General features: G+C 38.3%; 1 protein-coding gene across 1 annotated transcript in view; it reads left to right on the top strand.

The window, feature by feature from the left end:
• The first annotated feature begins 15,046 nt into the window (after positions 1 to 15,046).
• The window catches only part of LOC145688467 (ras and EF-hand domain-containing protein-like), a 261,492-nt gene continuing 249,975 nt past the window's right edge, over positions 15,047 to 26,563 (top strand). Inside the window, exon 1 of the mRNA XM_081762733.1 lies at positions 15,047 to 15,814. Within this exon, the coding sequence (XP_081618859.1) occupies positions 15,450 to 15,814 (365 nt within the window). The 5' untranslated portion in view covers positions 15,047 to 15,449. The remainder of the gene's footprint in view (positions 15,815 to 26,563) is intronic.

Genomic DNA, 26,563 nt, shown 5'->3' with positions numbered 1-26,563 from the left:
GGACACTTGTATACCTGCTGTGTGTGGTTGCATAACCGCCACATAGGGATGGTGCCCAATAATGAAGTTCGGAATATGAAGTACTGTGAATATGCAGTCTAAGGTTCGTAGTGAGGCATATGCAGTGTTGCTACAGCATAACACACGAAGGAGAGTCATTGAAATTGTGAAAACACTTAATGCAAAGGAAAACCCCAAATAGCACGATAGCGAATACAGTCAGCACATTTCCAGATATGAGTAATGTTTAGCAATGGCTAGAAATATCGTTGTGTCTAGTGAACTGAGCGAATGGCAGTAATGAACGAGACCCAATATTAAGTACATTACATGAATGATCTGATTAAATGTATAAGAGATTTGTGATTTGAAATCATATGCATTATCTTAGTAAGTCTGCAACCATCTACCTGATTTCAATGGTACTTGTTCCTTTCAGTTGTTGCACCATTACGTGGATAAGCAAGGAAGCAACAGAAAGCAAGGTTGCACGTTGACGCGCCGTGTCGCGGGGTCAATCCCCACTAAGAATCCAAGCTTTGGACTCAAGAACCAAGAGATGGATCGGATCGCATTTGAAACTTTAGGTCCCGTCTCCATATAGCGCCGCTGCTGAAAAGGAACGTTGAACATCTTAACAAATAAACTATCAAACAATAAACAATTGTTATAAACGTACAATTGAATGATACTGTAGTGCGCGAATGTGATATCTAAATGAATTGGTTTAGCTCGTTAAATTAAACGTAAGTCCTGCTACGGTTTCGTTTTCTCTTCGGGTACCCAAGCCGCTCGTGTTAACGGATTCCAAAATATGTAGAATAAACAGAACAATAAACCACCTTCATATTTTATACCTTGTCTTTATTTCTCTATTTGAAGTTACATCAAGATTGTCTTCGTGTCCATTTTGTTAGGTCTATAAGGCGGGGACGTTGTTACAAAATAATAATCATAACGTCATACTCTTCTCATGTTTATTTTTGCTTACAATGCAACTGCTGGAGCCTCAAATCTATACGCTTATTCCAATTTAGCACACCAGAGTAGATTAAGTGTAGGGAGAACCGGGTACGATCCTTGTGTTCAGTAGCCAATCTTGAAAGTAAAAACTGAAGGGGGAGGGCGTGTCAGTATTTTGCTATGTAAAATACGTAATTTGGACTGCGTTTTGGTATTTATGACATTAGTGATTTTCTACTAACGCAGCAAAACTGGGGGACCAAGCCCCCCCGACCCCAGCCAAGATTCGCCACTCTTTGTTCAACCATTCTGAGTGGCTTTCTTCAGTTTCACAAGTCGAATGCCAAGATGGTACCTCTATAAACGCACTGGCCGCAAGATCGCCTGCATTTATGTCTGAACTTTAGTCGTCGGATGTAATTAACTCTCATAATGTAAACAGATTTAGGCTGCATTCAAATGCACACGCAGTCGAACTCTGGATCTTTAAAAACAAAAACAACATTGATTATCATTTTACTGTGTGTGAGGAAATTGGTTTCTGGTCGTCTTTAAATATTAAAACATGTAAGAGGTATTTCAGTTTCACACGATAATTTTAACTGAGTCCAGAATATTCAACAAAAAGACATTGTCCTTGAAATGACAGTACATGGCGTTTTTCTTACGCCCAAAAATCGTTTATAGGAACAAAAATACGATAGAAAAATAAAATAAACATTAACTAACAGAGTCATGCTGTTAGTGGGATTCGACTCTAAGCCATATGACAGACGAGCACCTAAAGAAGCTAGTCTACCGAAGACTGACGTGTATTCTGGAAGTGACTGTGCTTGTGTGCAGTGCTTACTGTCTGTGCTTTATAAAACACCGTAGTGGGAAATGGAGTTTACTTGGGCAGAATTAAGTGATATGTATCTGGCATATGGTGCAGCTTTGAGAAATGCAAGGGAGGCACAAAGACTGTATAGAGAACGTTTTCCAGAACGACGGTGCCCCCATCGCACTACATTTACGTCGATTGATGATCAGCAGCTGCGAGAATCAGGTTCCTTACATATTCACCGGCCTGACGCAGGAAGACCACGAACAGTGAGAACACCAGCATTCGAAGAGAATGTGTTGGACCAATTTGAACTAAATCCCTCAACAAGCACGTGGGCCGTTGGACATGTGTTGCATGTTCAGCACCAGCAAGTGTGGAACGTCCTACAAGAAGAACATCTCTATCCATATCATCCTCAAAGAGTACAAGTTTTGCGTCCTACAGACTATCCCAAACTTGTGCGATTTGCCCAATGGTACCTGCGGCAGTGTGTGTGGAGAATCCGGAGTTCGCGCGGCATGTTTTGTTCACGAATGAGAGTAGTTTTGTTCGTGATGGATGTTACAATGCTCATAATAAGCATGTGTGGGCAGCAAACAATCCGCATGCAATGTTTCGCCGAGGTCATCAAAAACGATTCACAGCTAATGTGTGGGCCGGTATAGTGGACAATGTCTTAGTAAGACCTTATGTATTACCTCCACGACTGAACATGCATACTTACAGTGTTTCTTTCAAAGGTACTCCAGGAACTGCTAGAAAATGTCCCCCGTGCAGTCCGGCGACAAATGTGGTTCCAGCATGACGGAGCTCCACCCCATCGGCAGCGGCCTTTTCAAAATGTACTTTCTGATATGTTTGGGAATCGGTGGATCGGGCATGGTGGTCCTGTAGCACGGCCTCCTAGATCACCGGATATGACACCTATAGACTTTTACCTATGGGTACACATGAAGAAGTTCGTCTATCAAACACCAGTGGAGAATGAATTGGACCTTGTGGGCCGCATTGTCGAGGCTTCCGCAAGAATTCGTGTTAACCACGACGTTTTTCCTCGTGTGCGAGACGAAGTGCTTCGACGCTATCTCTTGTGCATTGAAGTCAATTGTTCACAGTTTTAGTAGATTTCGTGACGTTGTAAGGTACAAGTGAATTACAACCACCATTTCCTGTATTGACTCGTCTTCTTCTACCTTTGTGCTTTGTGTATTTTATTTGTGTGCCTGGAGGTTATGTTTTACAGCATTGCACGCCACCAACTATGCCACTAATATGTGAATCACATTATCGCTGTTCCCAGGTGGTCATTTGTCAGCTGTTTCTTACGTATGTGCCCCACTACGAACCTTCGACTGCATATTCACAGTACTTCATATTCCGAACTTCATTATTGGGCACCATCCCTATGTGGCGGTTATGCAACCACACACAGCAGGTATACAAGTGTCCACCATTTTGTATCCGTTTGAGTTATCGTCTTGGTACAAGGAAGTACTGTTAACAGGTGAGGAAGTCGTCCATTCATACCCCTTTCGAGCCATCTTCACTCGGCAGATTATCCGGGAATCCCTATGCTCCTTTGGAGAATCCCTTCCACAGGCATTGCAAGATTATGAAGTATGCATGTTTAACAAGAGCAGGTATGACTTCACTGGTGAGTTTTCAAACCGCACCGTCTACGTTGAATAGTTTCTGAATATACGCCTTTGAAGACTCTTTCCCACGGTTTCGGTGCCTTAAATCTCCGACACAACGCGTTTCCGGACCTATGTTTACTGAGCTTATTTGTTTCTTCGTATGAGAGGATTTACCTCCCGAAGTTTGTCGGTTGAATTTTTTGACACCCAGTATATATATAGACTACACTAGATATTCGATAGATATTTTTTATTGACTTTGATAAAAGCCTTAAATGAACCTTGTAAAAAAAGTAATAAAATAGAATAAGAGATCTCTCTAATTCGAATGTTCACTGTCACCAAACCGTTTAAATAAGATATTTCATTTTTCGGTCACTAATTACACATCACAACAAACTTGAAGTTTCCTTGCATAGTCAGGGATCCTTCTTCCTTTAGTCTCTCTGCCGTTGGTTGATATCTTCTTAAATATTAATTATGAATTTTCTGTTATAAATAGTTAAGCATATTTATAATAGTCCTGCTACATCTTCCATGTCATAACATGACGATTCACTGTATTGGAATAGCACCAATTAAAATAATATAGTTTCTTTAGTTCTTTAGTTTGGATAACTAAATTCGTGTATATATATGCTGAGCACTACATAAAAAAACTAAATGTAGTTTGAAACTTCTAAATGAAATATATTTTATACATTCCGTAATAATTATCTGATTTTATCAAACAAGTTTGTGAAGATTTTTAGTGATCAATAATAATGTTCTTAGTATTAGTGCTTATTGCAGATTCACTGTAGTTATTACTCTTCCCTTTTTATCGGACTTGCTGTTATAGCTATAGTTTGTTACGGCGATGTGTGATCTTGAGAACGGTGAAGCTTCAACTAACTGTATGTTATATTATAATTTGCTTTTGTTACACATACTAACGTTAGTTTTACCAAAACTCGCCTCCTTCGCGAGGCTTCAAAAGTTTTTTTTTTTCATTGTCAGAAGGTAGCGGGACTTTCTTTTCGTAATAGGGGAAGGGTTTGCTTGCGAGAGGCCTGACTGGTGTATCCCTCTAGCGGTTACTGTTTTTCTCAAATGTAAACAACCTCCCTCAGTGGCCGATATACTTTGCTGTTTACATTTATAATTAATGTTATTACAGATTAATGAATTACAATTGACATGTGACAAAGACTGAAAATTATTATTTCAATATCTTATTTTACATTTATATATTTAGATAGAGTTGTCATTCTCAAGAAGAGAAGAAAAATGCAAAATAACTTGTTAGTGGTTGACAATAATCTTCTGCTACCCTTCATCACACTCCAAGGCATGCCGGGAGTGCCAGACTCAACATACAGACTCAACATTGTGAGTTTAAAATTAAATAAATAATAGCAAACTGCCAAAATAGCTATTCTATAAAGAATATACGGGTGTGGATCGCAATTCTATATACTAATATAACTATATCGGATCTGTTCAAGAATTGTTTATATGTTAGAATTTGCATTTAAAAATATATATGATGTACCAATACCTTCTAGTAACTCTGGAACACCATCAAAATTGAATTGAAGGTTCGCTGACTGGGCAGCCAGAATCGTTGAGCCACCCCCACCGGAGAGGTAGCGGTTCCATTAAAAGTGTGAATATCGCGGTCAGTGAAACAATTTCTCATGTATTGTATTTGAAAATTCGTATCTAGGTGTGTAGTGTCAAACAAAAGATTGCTCAGCGACTTTCTGTTGCCAATTTTGTTTTGTCCATTCTTAGTATTTATTTCCTTATTCTTACAATATATTGCTATAATAGCTATAATACACTAAAAGAATCTTGTTTACAGTATTTCCTAGATACTACAAGTTGGCAATCTTTGATGCTGTATAGGTCACTAACCTCTATCTCCTGAAGTTTCTACAATCATACGGAAATTTCCAACAAATATACAAAAGAAAAAGCAGTATTCTGTTCTGCAGATAAACTTAATGAAATTTAAAAAATATATATATAGCCTATGAGAATGATTAGCTTGAAATCTAATGTATAAGAAAAATAACTAATTAAATACACTCGTGCTCATAAATTAAGGATAATGTGGATACATGGTGAAACAACGCTGTGGTAGGCGGTTTTCGGTTGGAAATCACCTCGGGGTATGACCATGCGGTGCATTTGACCATTCGGTGCATGCGGTACGGTCGTCGCATGGCGGCGCTGACAGCAGTCCAAATACGCAGAGGTGTGTTGGTGCATGTCAGAGTACGGTGCAGCGTGTAAGTGTGCAGATGTCAGACGTGCTAATGGTGACTGTATGTTGAAAATGGCTCAAAGAACACATATTGATAACGTTATGAGGGTTAGAATAATAGGGCGACTGGAGGCTGGTCATACGCAGCAGGTCGTAGCACGGGCCCTCCGCGTACCACAAAGTGTGATCTCAATATTATGGCAACGATTCCAGCAGACAGGAAACGTGTCCAGGCACTACAGTACGGGACGTCCACAGTGTACAACACCACAAGAAGATCGATATGTCACATCAGTGCCCACAAACGGCCACGGTGTACAGCAGGTAGCCTTGATCGGGACCTTGCCACAACCACTGGAAGAGTTGTCTCCCGACACACAGTCTACAGACGACTGAACAGACATGGTTTATTCGCCCGGAGACCTGCAAGGTGCATTCCACTGACCCCTGTTCACAGGAGAGCCTGTAAAGCCTGGTTTCAAGAACAAAGAACATGATCAATGGAACAGTGGTCCCAGGTTATGTTCACGGACGAATCCAGGTATAGTCTGAACAGTGATTCTCGCCGGGTTATCATCTGACGTGAACCAGGAACCAGATACCAACCCCATAATGTCCTTGAAAGGGACCTGTATGGAGGTAGTGGTTTGATGGTGTGGGTGGGATTATGATTGGTTCACGTACACCCCTGCATGTCTTTGACAGAGGAACTGTAACAGGTCCGGTGTATCGGGACGTCATTTTGCATCAGTATGTTCGCCTTTTCAGGGGTGCAGTGAGTCCCACCTTCCTCCTGATGGATAATAACGCACGGCCCCACCGAGCTGCCATCGTGGAGGAGTACCGTGAAACAGAAAATATCAGGCGAATGGAGTGGCCTGCCTGTTCTCCAGACCTAAACCCCATCGAGCGTGTCTGGGATGCTCTCGGTCGACATATCGCTGCACGTCTTCAAACCCCTAGCACACTTCATGAACTCCGGCAGGCACTGGTGCAAGAATGGGAGGCTATACCCCAGCAGCTGCTCGACCACGTGATCCAGAGTATGCCAACCCATTGTGCGGCCTGTGTACGTGTGCATGGTGATCATATCCCATATTGATATCGGGGCACATACGCAGGAAACAGTGGCGTTGTGTAGCACATGTGTTTCTCAACTTATCACCAATACCGTGGATACCGTGGTACCGATATGTTTCGTTTGTTTGTATGTTGTGTTCACTATGTGCCTATGCTATTAGCGCCAGTTTTGTGTAGTGCCACGTTGTGTAGTATCACAATCTGCAATTATCCTTAATTTTTGAGCATGAGTATATATATATATATATATATATATATATATATATATATATATATATAATCTGAATATAAAATTTAGATTGTGTATGCAAATTTTATGAATAAATATAAAAATAAATAAAAAATATCTCTGTTAAGCTTGCGCTTAACACTCTCCATATTTTTTTCCTTTTATAGAAAATTGGCTCCTGTGTAAGGACTCGAAAAACCAGACCCACACAAATTTTCAATATTTAACATATCGTAGCTGTGCCTCGAAGAATCGCAATGTGCTAAAACCACAACTTTTCAGGAGAAATGAAAAACATTCCCAACTTAAAATTTTGCCAAATATACACGGAAACACTTGAAAAATTTAATAATATTGGTTCTACAAATATTATGCACTGGACATTGTTGTAGCTTGCTTCAACAATATTAAATTACTATTTTTGTGTTTAAGTATCACCTTTTGCGCCTTTGGAGGATTTGTATACATTAATCAATACGTATGTGATGAGAATCTTAAGCCATAGTTTCAGTCTATAATTTTTCATTGTTGTGGCGAAAAATTGAATATTCACCTGTCATTGTATAAGGGACGGTGTCTGACAGCTTTCAGGTTTATTTGCACGGCATAACTCATTTTCGGCAAAAATGTCACATAGCGGTTCTTCGAGGCGCAGCGACGATATATTAAAAAATGAGAGGTAATGAAATGCTCTATAGAAAAGATATGATTATTTTTATGATTTTATTTACCTTTACTTTCACCTTTACGCGTTAAATTTTACCACTTGCATTAAACCTACATTTCTACTGTACTACTGTAAATTCTTAAATGTCGTCCTCATCACTGCGTGAGTCATTTAAACGTTTATATAGGTGTGTATGTGGGTGTTTTTACATTCTTCATTTGCCATGCTAGAACATGCTTCCGTACACGAAAGATTTTGCACCATGCATGGGCAATCTCTCCTTACATAACGTGATTTAAAACGGTGAAACATTGTAAGTTCAGTTAGTCCATTTGGTGCTGACTCTTTTGTCATCCACACAGGTTTTAGAACACCATCGCAGTTGCGCCAGCCGTGTTCTTCAGGTGATGGGAAATCTTGCCTTGATGTCAATGCCTTCTTCCGGTTGTGAGATTGATAATTTGCACGCTTCAGTTGTTGTAGCAGACTGTCTGTTGTTGTAGGCAGTAGCTCATTTTTCTGTCCTTTTGACAGAATAACAGGCATCATACAGCATCACTTTTCAGACTAGCCTTCTCACTTTTTGTGTATAACTTGCACAAAAATAATTCACATGCTGAAATTGTATCTTCAGTGAGTTTTACATCCATACCCAACCTGCAAACACCTTTCTGATATAGCTGATTTTCACACAACATTTTGAAGTGTCTTTTCTTTCAAATTCCTGTGAACCAGCTCGTGGAGTCACAGCCAGTCAGTGCATGGAAGGGTAATAGTGTATTTCATAGTCTAAGACCCAAATCAACAGCCAGCTTGTATCGGAATATACCACAGTTTATCTTTTACTCCTGTACGAAACCACAATTCTTCAGATCCAAATTCACTGTAGTGTGTGGTGCATAGTACAGCTACATCTGCGTCAGAGGATTGAATCACGAGTCTTTTGTGGTAGATGCATGTGCAGCATATAGAAGTAAGCGCGTATCTGCTTGTTCATGATTCGATGTTAGAACCCATAATTCCTTACAGAGTCCTCTAATTAACTGTACTGTTCTTGTCTCATTCTTGATGGCGTGTCTGAAGCTTCTCTTGTCCCATTTTGCACCAAATGTTAGTCAGAAATCCATATGGATTCACCTTATTTTTAGGATTTACAATATATTTCGACCACTGTTTTGGGAGTGGTGTGGTTTCTGATGTAATTCTGACTTCTAGTTCTGTAGAAACTCCTCTTCGGTCACGTTATCCAGCGTTTATTGACAGTTCATTATATTGATCAAAAACAACATCGACTCGCATGCATCCATCAAGACCCAACGGAGCAGTGATTGAGTCATAATGCTTCACTGCGAGATCACCGAAATCCATACACCTTCCACTCTTAAAAATTTGCACTGACGCCATTACATCAATCAAATTTTCTGATGTTATTGCATTGGGAACTGGTGGAAGATTTGCTGTATATTCTGTAACTGTTAATTTTATTATTGAATGTCGTTCAAATCTGTATTACTATATTTACAATTAACTAATGCATCTACATAGAATGTGAGTCAAGGAGTTAATATCTGCAGGGCCTCTAAAATCGAAATTTGCACAACGCACACTACATCTAAGGTTTGATTCCACAGTTCGGTAGAATGGGTTATATATAACCATTCTAAGTAGCATGCTAAGTCAAATTGGTGGCCCCGCGTAGCGTAATCGCTAACGCTCTCGCTTTCGGTGCGGGCGGTCCCGGGTTCAATTCCCGGTGGGGCCACTCGGTCGAAAAATTGTAAAACGCTTTTTCAGGCCAGCCACCCTGAATGAGGTTTTTCTCGGTTTTCCTCATTCACACTAGGCAAATTCCGAGGTGGTACCTAACTTATAGGTCTCTGGCCGCTTCCTTCCTTCCCCAATCCTTTCTTGCTTCCCTTTCCCAGGATTGTGTGCTCGCCGAGGGACGTCATCCCTCAAAAATGTGAAGGACTAAATGGCCTTAGATGCCGACTTTGGTCACATTCAGGAGTAGTTGGTTTAAAATGTAGTAGAGGAGCATTTTATTATCTTTCATTTGGTGTGAATATTGTTTGAATTGCTCCAGTCTAACTGGAGTTATGAATATTTTAACTCATGACTCCCGAATGTGAGCGATATCACGTGATCGAAACACAAAATGGCGTCCATACAGGGGCGGATCCAGGGCGGGCGATCATGGCGGTCGCCGCCCCCAGAAGAGGACACTTTCTTATTTTATATATAAATAAAACCCATCCCAGAGTTTGGAGCACTTAAAAGTAGCTCTAAGTAGCAGTGTTACAACCCATCGTCCGTCAGAAGTCCGTCCTGGATCCGCTCCTGCGTCCATATAATTAGAGGTACCACAATTTGACGTGACATACTACCTAAACGCCAAATTGTGGTATCATTAACTTTATGGGCACCATTTTTGGTCGTGATCACCTGACTTCGGTCACGTTTTAGAATTGTTGGCTTCAAATGAAATGAAATGAAATGAAATGAAAATGTCTTTATTGAAGCGGGCGAGGTTCAGCCAAATGCAGTAGAACATTTCATTGTCTTTCATTTGATGCCATTCTAACCGAAGTTATGCACATTTTAAGCCAACGACTCCCAAACGTGATCAAACTCACGTGACCAAAACACAAAATGGCGTCCAAGAAATTAGTGATGCCACATTTAGACGTGACATACTACCTACAGTATTTATATATAGGCTGTTAATGAACTATACCGACAAACTGTAAGAGGTGATTCCTCGTATCAAAATAAGATAAAAAGCTTATAACCTATGGCGAAAAGTGCATAGTTTCAGAGTTAGGGCCAATGGCGTATTTAGGGGGGTGGCTTCCGGGCTTAAGCCCCCCCCCCGAAATCTTACTTAGTATAGTAAATTAAATGAAATATCTTGCAGAATTTTCACATTTCCAGGCAAAGCCCTCCCGAAAGTTAGCAAAGCCCCTCCCGAAACAAAATCGTAAATACGCCACTGGTTAGGGCTGTCCAAAATTGCGAAAAAGCCAAATTTCGAGAGGTCCTATTTTGAATTCGAGAGACTGTGGATGGTGGTCCCTATCAGCGTAAAGGAAGTCACGCATACGCAATCCAAAAATGCATATTTCATTAATGTTCAATGAGTGAACAGAGTATTCCGTGCAGGGTGAAATTCCCAGGTATGCCATCAACCGAATTTGAGATATGCTCTGACTTTATGATTGGTCCAAAGTAGGCAAACGATAAGCCTTGACAGCAGTGAACACGGAATCCTTTGGCGCGATGTCCGAAGTGTTAAGGATCGTCAGCAGCACGGTCTCTTGTACTCGGGAAAACGCATGGTGCGATGTTTTCTTCCATGCTTATAACTGAAGAAAACGTGAAATATACCATGACGAAATGCATATTATCACACGTTATTCCGAACACAAAAAATCATGGAGCTGCCGGTTCCTAACACTTCCGCCTTCCCTCCAAAGCATTGGATGTCCATTGTTGTCAAGGCTTACCTCCATCCTACTTTGGACCCGCCTTGAAATCAGGATATATCTGAAAACTCTATTGAGAGCATATCTGAGAATTACATCCTGTAGGAAATACCTTGTACATTTACTGACAATTGATGAAATATGCACTTTTGGATTGTGTATGCATGGCTTCCTTTACGCTGATACGGACCACCTTCCACATTTTCTGATAGGGCGTATTGCATTTTTTTTTTTTTTTTTTTTTTTTTTTTTTGCGATTTTGGACAGCTCTAGCTCTGAAACTAAACACTTTTCGCCATAGGTCTATATAAACTTTTTCTCTTATTTTGAGTGAGGAATTACCTCTTTCAGTTTGTCGGTATAGTTCATTAACAACCTGTGTAACCCATTCTATCAAACTGCGGTGTCAAACCTTAGATGTAGCGCCGGTTGAGAGAAACATTTTTTTTTTTTTTTTTTTTTTTTTTAGATATTAGCTCCTTGACTAGTTCTGTTACACATGAAATGAAATGAATTTTAATAGCACTAGAGCAAAGTCTTTGGTTTCCATTCATCCACCTGATGCTGAACTGGTATGATACCTTTAGTAGGCTTATCTATTTTCTTACTTATTTCTAATTCTCAATACGTATCAACAGGCGCGCACTCAGAAAGTTTTGTTGGGAGGGATCCATGCTATGGGGAGGGGGTTCAATATTACAAGGCACTATGTCAATGTAGTATTGAGCGGGTATTATTACGTCTGTGAAGTTGTCCCGCCCACCTAACGAATTTTTCTTTTTCTTATCTACATCGTTAGTTTATCGTCAGTTTACGTTAGTTTTGTTTAAATTATCGTTAGTTTCAAAAAAATAAAATTTTTATTAAAAAATAAATGGGCAGGCTAACTTCACGGTTCCCCACCCACAAACGAATTTCAAATTTTTTTTACATCATATCGTTAGTTTATCGTTAGTTTACGTTAGTTTTGCTAAAACTATCGTTAGTTTCGCAAAAATAACGATTTTGTTCTAGAAATAAAGTTTCCCGCCAAATGTGAATTAGCCCGCCCATATTGAATTCTCATAAACTTCCAACTCATATCGTTAGTTTATCATTAGTTTACGTTAGTTTTGCTTAAATTAACGATTGTTTTGCAAATATAACGATTTTATTCGAGAAATAAAGGTTTCCGTCAAATGTAAAATTAGCCCGCCAATAAAGAATTATCATAAATTTCCATCTCACATCGTTAGTTTACGTTAGATTTACTAAAACTATCGTTAATTACGCAAAAATAACGATTTTATTCGAGAAATAAATGTGTAGACCAACTTCACGCTTCTGCACCCACAAATGAATTTCAAAGCTTTTTTCCATCACAACGTTAGTTTATGTTAGTTTTGCAAAAATAACGATTTTATTCGAGAAATAAAGGTTCCCGCCAAATGTAAAGTTAGCCCGCCGCTAAAGAATCTTCATAAACTTCCACCTCATACTGTTAGTATATTTTTTAAGTTACATTAGTTTCGCCAAAACTATCGTTAGTTTCACAAAAATAACGATTTTATTAAAAAAATAAATGTTCAGGGTTCCCCCTCCCACAAACAAATTTCAAAATTCTTTCACATTGCATCATTAGATTATCGTTAGTTTATGTTACTTTTGCTAAAACTATCGTTAGTTTCGCAAAAATAACGATTTAATTCGACAAACAATGTTTTCGACAGTGGCGTAGCCAGGATTTCGTTTCGGGGGATCCGGGGCCCTTTCCGGAAATTTTTTGGCAATTTGTAAACTTGGAACGCAAGTTTATGTTATATTTTAAGGACACTTGCAAATTTGGGGGATTCAGGGGTCCTACCGCGGAAATATTTTCGCAATATATAGACGGGAAATGCAATTTTAGGTTTTATTTTTATAACTTTTAACAATTTCTGGGGGGTCCAAACCCTCCAAATTTCTTTCACATCACATCGTTAGTTTATCGTTAGTTTACGTTAGCTTTGGTAAAACTATCGTTAGTTTCGCAAAAGTACAGTATCACGCTAACTGTGAAGTTAGCCTTCTCATAAAGAATTTCCATAAATTTCCACATCACATCGTTAGTTTATCGTTAATTTACACTTGTTATGCTAAACCTATCGTTATTTTCGCAAAAATAAGATTTTTTTTTTCTAGAAATAATGATTTCCGCCATATCTGAAGTTAACGCGTAATTAAGAAATCTCCTGTGTCGCATGGGCTCCTGTTGTGCCATGATCATATCCAATCTTGTTGGAGGCCGCAGTGGTTCAGTGGTAGACCGTTCACCTCTCCTGCTGTTATGAACTTAAATATAATTCTTATCGATGAGCGATAACCTTATTTTTGCGAAGCTAATGAGTTTTAGCAAAACTAATGTACACTAACGATATGAGGTGGAAATTTATGAAAATTCTTTGTGGGCAGGGTAACTTCACACTTGGCGGGAAACAGCGACGTAGCCAAAGGGAGGATCTGGAGGGTCTGAACCCCCAGAAATTTTTAAACGTTGTAAAAATAAAACCTAAAATCGCCTTTCCAGTCTATATATTACCAAAAATTTTCTGCGGTAGGACCCCTGGATCCCCCAAATTTGTAAGGGTCATTAAAATTTAGTCTAAACTTGCGTTCCTATTTTACAAATTGCCAAAAATTTCCGGGAAGGGCCCCGGATCCCCCGAAACGAAATCCTGGCTACGCCACTGTCGAAAACATTGTTTGTCGAATTAAATCGTTGTTTTTGCGAAACTAACGATAGTTTTAGCAAAACTAACGTAAACTAACGATAAACTAATGATGTAAATAAGAAAAAGAAAAATTCGTTAGGCGGGCGGGACAACTTCACAGACGTGGTGTTATTCTGCAATCAAAAAGACGATAAACCTTTTACCATCTATACTTCCACCTATATTTTCAGAAAAAATGATAGAACTAAATTATTTTTATAAGAGAAAGTGTACAGATGAAGTGTAAGATCAACGTTTTATGCTACATCAATTATTTCCCTGTTAAACAAGGATAGTTTTATTGAGAAAATGTACAAATGTATCTTATGTTGTGTTAGGAAGTTTTTTGGGGGGAGAGATCCGGACACGGTGGACCCCCCGTGGGTGCGCCCCTGAGTTTTCTGAGGAAATGCAGATGTTGACCTGTGATTTATTATTATTATTATTATTATTATTATTATTATTATTATTATTATTATTATTATTGCATATATTTTCCTTCAACAGATTTCTCGCTTCAAACTTTATAAATTACACAATTTTTATCGATTCTCCTAGACACCCAAAATTTTGTTTGTTGTCTGAGCCAGAATTTTCTAATTGTTTTATTTACTACGTTTACAAATTCCTTACTGTTTCTATACTTTAGTATTTAGAAAAAACCATAAAATAGTAATAAGTGCTTCCGATATACATGAAATTAACTAGAAGTCAAATTTCTATATACTAAACAATTCCCAAAAAACACAGCAAATTGTTGTTGCTTAATAGCCTATGTTGTATGCAATACGCTTTACAAGTTCAAGACCACAATGTTTTTCTTCCGTAATAGTTAATTTGAAAAATGTATTTTTTTTTTTTACAATATTAATACATTGTTTTATATGGCATTTCGACTGTACTTTTGTTTAGGCATTCTTCTTAGGTTAAAATATTCATTTTTACATACATGTTTCGGAACATTAATATATTCCAGAAATCCACGCTTATGCTAATTCACTATGAATGAGAGAAAAAAAATATCGAAATGAAACAGATTAACATTTCATATGTCAATCACAGTGCTCTTAACATTGTCAATTGAAGGTGAGGGGAAACCATTACTCAACCGACACATCCGACGTCCAACACAACGTGGCTGTGTTGATGTGACGTCATTTTGTCAAGGTTTTCAACGCACCTGTAGAGCAGGCAGGTAAGCATGCTGCCAGTACTAGAGAACATAACAAGTGTTATCAGCGTGGAAGAAAGGTGGTGGGGGCAGCGCTTAAACTTCCCTTTATTAGCGGTGTTTTTTGTCTTCAAGTGCTCTATAAACTTGTAGTCAGTTATTGAAGTCAGTACTGGAATTACGCGAATAGCATTCCTCTATTTGCAGAACGAGAGATAATTTCTATTCAATGAGAGCTATTGAAAAACTGTGGATAATCATAACAAGTGTGATAGAAAGCTCCTATATTTTAAAACAAAGAGAACTTTGTTTTTAGGAAGTGTTTCAAAAATATTGTTTGTCAATTGTGAATAAAAAAAAGAACTGGTACTTACGCTCTGGCGTAGATGTGGCACTTGTAGTTAGACTGAGATGGCCGACATCCAATTGGAGCAATTATTCCGAACGTGTGATACAAGAGGCACGGGCCATATTGGACCCCAAGAATTTCGTGAACTTTGTGCGGAATTTGATATAAGTCCAACAGACTCTGATGCAATTTTTGTCGATCTTGATCATGATGGAGATGGACAGGTTAGTTTGCAGGATTTTGCTTGGGGATTTCGAGACTTTCTGACTCCCGGATCTCGACGAGGATCGATGCAAGTTGGAGAAGGTATAGAAGCACTCCGACGTCAAGCAGAAATGGAACGCCGCCACTCTCAAGCACGCTTAGCTTGGTCACATCTTGTGCAAGGTGTTGGGGAATCTACTGTTAAAAAATTTCTTCAAACAAGGTAAGGAAACTAACAAAAATTTAATCAACTTCAATATCCGTTCATACGTATTAATAACATTTTTCTGCCTATCTATTGTGTCAACAATCTAAACAGTAATTTATATAGAACAGACTATTTCTCCATTTAATTTAACATCCTCAACGAAATGGAAACATCGGGAAATGTGTGCTTAAATTTTATCTGGTTATACTGAGTTTGTAAAACATTTTCTTAAAGTGTGGTTTCTCAGTTTTCAGTTTTTGTTTGGTGCGCATAATTTGAATAATAATCTCACCGTGATAGAAAGATTTAAAATAATGAATTTTCGTAGAGTTAATAGCCGAAATTGTTGGTGAATACTACTTAAAAGACACTTAGCAAATCTTGAATTAGGTTAATATATTGTTGCTACCTACAATCTTTCTAGAAAGCCAGGTTGAATCCTCCGACATGTGTATGAGCCAAACAGAAGTGAGCATTCGAAACATTTAAGTAAATTAAAATGATAATAACATAGAGGATAATTAAGAAATATTCATATTGCTGTCTTGTTCCAGACGTCTTAAAATCTTTTAAAATATATTTATAACCTTAAATATTACATGATAATAAATAAATAAATGCGTGAGACACTAAACATTTGGCTTAAGTTTAGAGTTGCCCCTCCAGTCTGAAGTTGCCCTTGGACTTTGCAACATACAAAAAACAGTGCTTAAAGTATTAAACATTAATACATTTGGCAAATCTTTAGTTTAGGCAAGGCAGTGACAGGAACTGATTGCATTAAGTACAAGGGCAATAATGTAGTAAATTAAAGTCCCCTTATTACTGCCTTTTTAAGGTCGTACATAGTCTATGAATAATCCCTAGCAACAGAAAGGAACCAATGACACCTGTGAATAATACTAACAGTGACGGGATATCACTGCCTTGCCCAAAGTAAAGAGTTACCATACATTTCAATTAATTTCAGTGCTCCGTGTGTTTCACAAAAATTTTAAAGGTTTTCTTCATTATTTTTGCGTATCCGTTACACCTGTTCGCCATATTCGTCATATTTTACAACTACCATGCTGCTGAAACCTTCCGCAATGCTTCCGCATCCGGCAAATAGTGCTAACTTCTACATATCTTTTCTCGTATTAAACATAACTCTCCTGCCGAACTTACATTCCTAAACATCAAATAAAAACTTCAAATTATCATTTCTTACCTCATTTCTCCTGTAAATTTTCCTGATTTTTATAAAAAGCGGAGGGGTAACTCTAAACTTAACCCAAACATTTAACCACGAGCCAACCTAGGCCTATCATTATCTATGCTTGTTTTTATAGTACGTCCAGGAGCAAAAGTGTGGTCTCTGTACTTGTAATAATTTTCAAAAATAACATGACAACCGTCTAAAATAACTCAATTGCTCTTTCATTTTTCAACTCCGTACACAGACTATAGAGAATGTGGCGATAAAATTAAGAAGATGGATATTTACATAAGCAGTGTTTCTTTCCCCCGAAGTTGGCCAAATTCCCTTTCCCCCTAGCTAAGATAAATTACGACATAAATCAGTATATATACCAAAATAGCATTGTAGTGCAACCTCCTCATATTTTGATGTTGCCCACTCCTAGAAAGTTCTTTGGAAAAAGGCCTGTATGTAAGAGAAGACGTTTTCTTTTGTATTCTATGTAACATCTGTCGCCGAATTCACAACAACTGCGGTTAGATGCAACTAAAATAATTTCTTCAAACAATAATAAAACGATGCGGTTTCCAAAGTTATGTAAAGAAAACCTTAAAGTTGTCGCGTAATTTAAGAGTTCTCTAGTGAATGTATGATTAACAAATGCGAGAGACTTAGGTTGGATTCCCGGTGGGAGTTCATAGGTTCGGATCCCCTGTTAAGCTATTTGTCAACGTTTCATGTAGCCTTTCGCTGAAAGAGAGATTGTACTCCAAAGCAACTAAATGACTAGCCGCGTAGTTGCAAGTCCCAAATCTAATGAAGTCTTCTACTCTGAATACTGCCTTCAATAAAGAATTTATCGCTTTTACTTCTCCTAAAATAATTCAGCCCGAGTAATCTACAACTGAAGGTAATCTACAACAAAATACCTATACTAAAAAACAGTGACGGCGATTAGGGGGGTGTAAAAGGAGACAGTTGCCCCCACGTTTTTGAGGTGAGCCCTTAATGTATATAGTTTCATTTGGAAATATTAAGTTGTTGTTTGTATTACTGATTCATAGAAAAATGGTGTCATAGACCCCATAATATTTGCCGTTGCGTCAGTACGTATTGGTTATTTGTCTTCCCGTGGAGTTAAGAAAGCTACAGGAATTGCGTTTTAATTGTAACTCAAAGCTATTAATATTGCAATTGCATGTTTCTTTATATGTCGTAGCATATGCTTGTAGTACACATACTGTCTTTCATTTTCTAAGAGCAATAACATACATTTAATGGCATGTGTGGAATTAAAAATATAAGTTGTTCATTAATCTCCAGTTTCAATATAACTCCCATAGAACAAGCCTCATTATTCATTACTATGATTAATATTATTCTTTCTATTTATTTGTTTTGTAAATTTGTTGTTAAATAATCTGATCACACAACATTCCAAACAGAATTTTAAGATGTTAATGAACAAGCAATCAAACCTCTTCTTGCACTAACCAGAAAAACTTACATTGATATACAAATGTTCAGATCATGTCTTGCTCAATCCCACTTTTAACGTCCAATCGCCACCACTGCCCAGAAAGCAATGCGGTATTGCATTTATGAGTACCGGTACTCCTGCAAAATACCTCGTAGCTAAGCGGTTAGCATACACGCTTTTTGTGTGGGAGACACGGGTTATTTTCCCGGCGGGAGCTCCTGTGGTACAGATCCCGCGATGAAATAAAATCTTTGAGTTTTACGTCCCATGATTATGCCGGTTAGGCTAAATGAGACGGCGATTATAGGAAACGAATGAAATGGTGGAATGAAGAAAGTGGGAGGAAACGGGAGAACCCCGAGAAAACCCACGAGCACGGTGTTTGTCCGCCACGAAGTCCACACGGCGCGAGCTGGGATCGAACCAGGCCCCAAGTACCGGAAGTGAACGCTCTACCACTGAGCCATCGCGCTCCCTAGGACTCTGCAATGCATCATTTGTATACGAATATTAAAGCAAATGGCTGCAGACATTTAAATGCTTGTCCTTATTGTTTGTATCAACAGAAGTTTGATTTGATTTGATTTTTAGTTCAGTGCCCCGTTCTTCAGCGAGGCTGTATGAGATGTGAACCTACAGATTAACATTGAATCCAAACCACATGAGCTCCCGCCGGAAACCGAACTCGGGTCTTCCACGTCGTATCAAAAGAAATGTTTTAAATACTGATGCTTTAATTGTTTACTTAAAAGAGATTGAGTATGTAGTATATTTTATGTAAATCGCTGGCACAATCAACTAAAATGTTCACTCTCTGCAAAACTACAACATGCACCTCCTTCATCAACTCAGAGCCGCGACGTCTTAATTGCTAAAACATCTATCTACCAACAGGGCAGTCCGGTTTCGATTCATGATGGGGAGTGGTTCATTCTTCAGTTTCATACTGGTCGAAATGTGGCTTAGGGTTTCACTTACCCTCTGTTAGAGACCTGCACGGGCCGGACTCAGCCCGGCCCGGCCCGCGGGCCGGGCTTGGGCGGGCCAACTCTGTTATTTCTTTGGGCCGGCCGACACTGACTTCTCTTCAGATCGGGCCGGGCTGGGGCCGATTAATTGCAATTCTTTAATAATTATTGACTTTCGTTAAACGATAATTGGAATAAAGCCAAACGTTGAAGAAGTGTGCCCGTGAAAAATGATACAAAGAACGCAATAGCTATTTACAGTTTGTGTTGCTTAGCGGCTCCACTTTCACTATAGAGGATTGCAGGCATTGCGCAGTAAATTGAGCTCTGACCTTGATCTTCACTGAACCCAAGATATGACAAGAAGAGGTGGGAAAGTTTTGCTTGTCGCTAAACAATATTGCCATCGTCACTTTATGCTAAAATCAATTAAGTTAGATTTTTGTTCTCTCGATGACAGGCAAAGTTCTAGGATACAATGGTACCATTCGGGAGGCAAGCGTCAGGTTGTGAACCAATTTAGAAAATGTTTCTGAAGGGTTAGGTCAAGTTTAATACTAAATTTTGAGAAAGATTGGGGCTCGAGCTAAATTTAAAGAAAAAAAAATATCGGGCCGGGGTCGGGCCAAAAACTTTTAAAATTTATCGGGCCCGGCCCGGGCTTGGGCCAAGAATTTTAAAAAACTTATCGGGCCGAGCCGGGCTCGGGCCGAAAATCTCCAAAACTTTCGGGCCCGGTCTGGGCCGGGCCTAGGTACATTCTGGCTGGATTGGGCTCGGGCCGAAAAATTCGGCCCGTGCAGGTCTCTACCCTCTGTCAACTGGATACCTGGAAAAACCTGAGGATAGAGGCGGCCGGAGTATGGTCAGCTCCTCTCAGTATTGAAGTCGCGTAAGTGCGAAGCAGTTTGTGGGCATAGTGCCTCATCCGAGTGGAACCTTCTACTTTCATAAAAGTAACGTTTTTCATTGTGTATTTGTCCTGAACTATCACCCAGGAATTAAAGATGGGAATTAAGATATTTCAGAGTAGGCATCGTGAATACTTTTTCTTACTTCGGGGATGAAGAAAAGCCTGTTTAACAATAACTAACTCTATGGCCTATGGAACCCTGAGGTTCAATGCCGCGTTCACAAAAGCTCTCCACTGACTTCTATCCTTAGCTAACTGCATCCAGTTTATACATTGTATTCCGATCTCTGCGAGATCCATCTTAATATTGTCCTCCCATCTGCGCCTAGGTCTTCCTAATGATCGTTTTCCGATTGGTCTTCCAGTCAAGACTTTGAAAGCGTTTCTACTTTCTTCCATTCTAGCTACATGACCCGCCCACCTAAGCCTCCTAGACTTGACGACCCTAACAATGTTATACCATACAAATAAACCATAACCATATAAATTATATAGTTCCTCGTTATGAAGTTTCAGCCATTCCCCATTCCCTTTCCTCTTGGGTCCGAATATTCGCCTCAGGATTTTGTTCTCAAATACTTTCAGTCTATGTTCGTCCCTCAGAGTAAGCGACCATGTTTCGCAGCCATACAGAACAACAGGCATAATTATCGTTTTGTATATTTTAAGCTTCAAATTCCTCGACAGAATTCGCGACGACAAGAGAGTTTGAACCGAATAGTAACACGAATTCCCTGCTTTTAGTCGACATTTAATTTTTCTGTGAATATGATTTTCCTCTGTTAATATTGATCCTAGATATTTGAAAGTATCCACTTTATCAAAAGTATTATTTAATATTTTAACGCATCCATAATTTGCTGTATTAGGGTAACGACGCACTTCCATATATTTAGTTTTCTCTGCATTTGCTTCTAAACCCATGTCCCTGCAAGCGTTTAATAAGATCACTGCATTTCTTTCTATTGTTCTCCTATCATCCCCTATTAAATTTACATCATCAGCATATGCCATAACCTGGTGAATACCGTTCAACTTTAGGCCCTGGTTGCTATCTTTGATTTTCCTTAAAGCGTATTCCAGAACGAAGTTAAATAATAATGGCGACAACGCATCTCCTTGTTTCAGGCCATTTTCGACGTGAAAGCTCGTGGACAAAAATTTTCCTACCCGGACCTTACTTTGGGATTCATTTAAACATATTTTAATTAATCTAATTTGTTTTCTCGGTATTCCAATTTCTGTAAGAACGTTGTATAATTTTTCTCTCCTAACCGAGTCGTACGCCTTTCTAGAATCAATAAATAGTTGATGTACCTGGGTATTGTATTCCCACTTTTTTTCGAGTATTTGGCGAATGGTAAATATTTGGTCGATAGTTGATCGATTTCGTTTAAGTCCGCACTGATAATCTCCAATAATTTCAACTGCGTATGGGGTCAGTCTTGCTAATAGAACATTTGAAAGGATTTTATAGGATGTTGACAGAAGAGAAATGCCTCGATAATTATTACAGTCAGTTTTGTCGCCTTTCTTGTGAATTGGAACAATGATTGATTCTTTTCATTCTTGTGGCAATTCTTCCTTGTTCCAAATAAGGAGAATGAGTTTGTGTATCTTGTTCCACAATTTTTCGCCTCCAGCTAAAATTAACTCAGACGGAATTTCATCCACACCCGGAGATAGGTGTTTCTTTAATTTCTTTATAGCAATTTCTACTTCTATTCGGTTGGGTTCTGGAATATACGGTTCTGCTGTGTGTATCTCCTTTTCTCCAAGCACACTAGTTTTTGGTTGCGTGTTAAGCAAATCATAAAAGAAATCTTTCCATCTATTTAAGATGCTATCCGTGTCAGTGAGAACTGTACCGTCAGATTTCTTTAATATATAAGCACGAGGTTGATAGCGTTTTTTAAATTAGTTGATTTCCTTATACATGTCCCGGATGTTTTTATTTTTACTATTATCTTCAAGTTCCTCAATTTTAGCTTTCGGAAAATCGCGTTTCTTTGTTCTAAAAGTTTTGGAAGTTTCTCACCTGATATCTGCGAAATTTTGTGTATTTATTTTATTCGGATTTTGTAGCCAGCGTAATTTTGCCTGTTATCTCTTCTCTGCTAGTGTTATGCATTCCTGGTCAAACCATGGTTTGTTCCTACGTATTTCCGCGTGTCCCAATTTTTCATTTGCTGAAATGTTAATGCCATCTCTAATTTCAATCCAGGTATCCTCAACACTAGTGCACTCCGAATCTTCTAATGCCGAGAATCTATTCGAAACTTCAATGTGATATTTCTCTCTTACCTGGCTCTCTTCTAATTTCTTTAAATTGAATCTCTCCGTTTTCGGACAATGAATATTACCTTTATTCAACGATAACCTCTCTCGTATTATCGCTGCTACCAGGTAGAGGTCAGCGTCACAATTGGCCCCTCTAAACGACCGGACATCAATTGTGCTAGATTGTCTTCTTCTATCTACTTAAACGTGATCAATTTGATTATGTGTTTTCCGTCTGGTGATGTCCAAGTGTATTTATGAACGTCGCGATGTGGGAATTTTGTACTCTTCACGATTAGGTTTTTGGATGTTGCAAAAGCAATACAAACTCAACTTATTTTTACACACTTAGTTTGGCAAAAGTTCAGTCCACCTTTGAAATTCTACAACCACGAAAATAAATGTACTTATAGAGAAAATTTGACATTCATGTTAAAAACGTTACAAAACAGAGCTTTTAGAAAACTGGGTGCTCCAACATTTTGGAAAACACCATTTGAAATTTGTCTTGATAATTTAGGATAGCTGAGAAAAACTTATGCTGAAACCCTACAGCTTTCCTGGCTGCTAGCCTGAGAAAATGGTTTGAGCAACTTGAGTCATATGTGGTGAAGAGTACATTATTGAGTTTGAAAGAAATACTTAGTATCTCTATCTCAGAATATTTTATTTTACTTCAAATATTGGAATTATATCGTAAACTACTATCGGCGTAGAGAGAGAAAGTAAAGCTTTTTAACACTTTTATGAATGGTTATTAAAAATAAATTTTAGGAATTTTAATGTACCATCAGTTACAATGTTTTTTCTGAAAATAATCTTAATTGTTCTAACCAATTATCTTGTTTGATCTGTTGCTCTTCTTCTTTCCGTGATCCTACTCTATCCTATTCAATTTCTGCTCATACTGTCTTCCAATCTGAAAATGTTACCTTAAAAAAAGTTAGTACCATTACTTTTACGAGAATTGCAATAAAAAAAGAAAGTTTTGAACATGTCAATTCCTGGAGAATTCCTGAACTGTGTGGAATAATTATGTTAGGAAGTTAAAATCTTACTTATTTGTTTTACAAAATTAGATTTCAGAGTACGCATGCAGCATGCTCTGTAAGCAATTAAAATGACTGGAAAGAGAATAAGATAATTGAGGCGCCTAGAATCAAACCCTGCCAAATTCTCTTACACACTTTTGTAGAAAAGTATCAAAAACTGTCACAAACAAACTCTTGCAAACACAAACATAATTTTGTTACTAAACATGTTGTTAATTGTATTGTCATAGAAACAAAATTCCAACAACAAGTATTTAATATATATGCAAAAATACTGTTGAAAACTCGGATGTCGCGGATTTTGATATTGAATGAAGGATTTGGCGGAGTTTGATACTGACAGGACTTGGCTGGTATTGAAAATCAGAACTAAATTTATGCTTTTGCTCAAAAAGGGTTTTAAAATTAAGTAGGATCTAACAATAAAAAGAGGGGAACCAATACATTTATGACATTATAGGATATCAATAATCAGGGCCGGTCTTAAGCCGATTGGACCGATTGCTCCCAATCGGGCCCCGCGCTAGTGACACCTACCTACTCTTCAGTCGAATCTACTCTCCATTGCCATTTTAACAGCATATTAGGCCCGAGAGCAAACAAGTGTGTTGTGGTCCCTATGACTGAGTTTTGCTCCTAATACATGTAATTAATAAATGCCATTTTGTTCGCGGGGCCCCCAGCCAAATGGCTATGGTACTGTTAAGATGTCTGCTACTCTCGGCTGTCAAGTATATCAACAACATATTGCAATAGAGGTACATTCATGGACTCCACAAGGGAGGGTATGGCCTCTTCCTAACAAGTAAATGAATAGTTTGTATTAAGTTTCCGGCCATAAACAAATATTTTCTGATTTTAATGCTGCAGTGATTTCTTTATTTCTTTACGTTTACAACTTCTGGTGTAAAAATATATATTATGTCCAGGGAGCACCCCAAAACCCCTAACACCCACCCAAATTTCTTTACATATAACCCTGGGAGTAAAAATATTGTTTTCTTTGAGTCTAGGTGCACATCCTCCATTTCTTAAACATCTCACTAACTTAACGATTCTAGCGTTCTTACTGATTGTGCCATGTGATACTACCGTGAATACTGAGATGGCATCAAATAAACTGGCCTCAGTGTGACTTCCTTGCATATCCTTTCTCTTATTGTAGCTATATTAAAAATACAAAACCAGAGAACAAACTTTGCCCTCTCTTGCAGAAAATCCCGTGGATGTGTTTTTCTTTTAAACAAATCAAGTCAAGAAAGCAGAATGTATACTGGTTAGTACTTGAATAGGTGGCTGCTTATGAAGGTTTGTGTTCTAACTCGACTAATCCAATGGAAAATATGTCATCCATCTTCCATCAGTTCCTTAAGGTTTGTATCGTATAATCACCATTTCATTTTGTCTGCAGTCGATAACAATTTCAAGCTGATTATAGTATACCTTTCATAAGTAGCTACCTACGATGTTCTCACTAGCGTACATTAGGTTTTCCTGACCTGAATTATTTTCAAAAAGACAGCTGTTAAGAAATCTTTGAACCAATGAATTCATATCAATGTGCATTTTGTTATGTCTTACAACTATAAACTTGTGGAAACATAGACTTCACAATTGTATTTTTCGCAAAATTTTAGCCCAATTTGATATATTACATGACTCTCTTCCTGTTTAGAACAGTCGAGCGAGGTACAAGATGGTGGCCATGATAAGCATACCATCAAATAAATGTCTACTTCCTCCCGATATCGGTTAATGTGTTTTTGTTTTTCATCCCTTTTTTCAAACTTGAAACACACCGTTATGGCTTATTCTGATCAATCAGGTTTTTGGCAACTGTGGCCGTCTTTACGGACGGAGCACTTTACATTTTGCTCACGCTTGTTTCTTGATATCCCACACTTCTCTGCCAAGTTTGGTCAAGAAACTAGATATCGACATCGATAAGTTTACTTGTAAGAGAAGAAAACTATGAAATACTGGTACAGAACCTTCATGAAAAATTGCGAGGCACAGGGGTGAAATAGTTTTTTTTTTTTTTTTAATTCATTCATTGTCTGCATGTTCATTTGAGTTATTTCTGTGATAAATTAGCTGCTATAAGCAATGAACAGGGTGAGCGTTTTCACCAGAACATTTTGCAGATGGGAAAACATTATAACAAAAAATGGGACCCGTTCCTGATGAGAAAATACCGCTAGTTTTTCCTGAAAGAGAACTCCGCAACATAGAAACGAGAAAATATTTCGAAACTGTTTTTGCTGTTAATCATTTTTCTTAATCAAGCTTATAAGTAAACATGCAGGGTGTTCCGGGGATAAACTGACAATCTTATCATGTGTTTTCAGAATCTTAATACAAGAAAAATGTTTTTCTGCCACTTTGGAAACGCTTAATTAGGAAGAGAGAGAGAGGGAGCTAATTAAAAGTAATTGCTGGAATTGGTCATTTCTCTTTCCCTTTTATTATTACAATCTCCGTAATTAAGCGTTTTCGATCAAAGTTGCAGATTTTTTTTTTTTCTGAACACACACACGCTAAATTTTCGGCTTTTCCCGGAACACCTTGCGTATAAATACTTAATAACGATATACACGTAAGTTCAGTCTCGTCGTCCAAGTTTAACAAAGTCTTGCAAAATCTTTGTGATGGGGGACTTTTCTTCATAAAACTGTCAGTTTCATTTACGCGTGGTAATGGGGCCCCAAGGTGGGGGCCTGACCTATTTCTTCACAGTGTTGCAATAACTTGTCAAACGACTAACAGAAGGCCCCAGCAAAAATTTATAAAAGGCAGTCACATTTCGATCTTTATGGAACTCCAATACACATTTACGTAGACAATATGATGTTGGGGCCCCATTCTTCATATTGCTGAAATGTATTCTTACT

The sequence above is a fragment of the Thermobia domestica genome, chromosome 6, assembly GCF_964235325.1.
Source record: "Thermobia domestica chromosome 6, izTheDome1.hap1.1, whole genome shotgun sequence".
Taxonomy (NCBI): domain Eukaryota; kingdom Metazoa; phylum Arthropoda; class Insecta; order Zygentoma; family Lepismatidae; genus Thermobia; species Thermobia domestica.
Note: the sequence above shows the minus strand (reverse complement) of the source record. Positions and strands in the feature narration are given on the sequence as shown.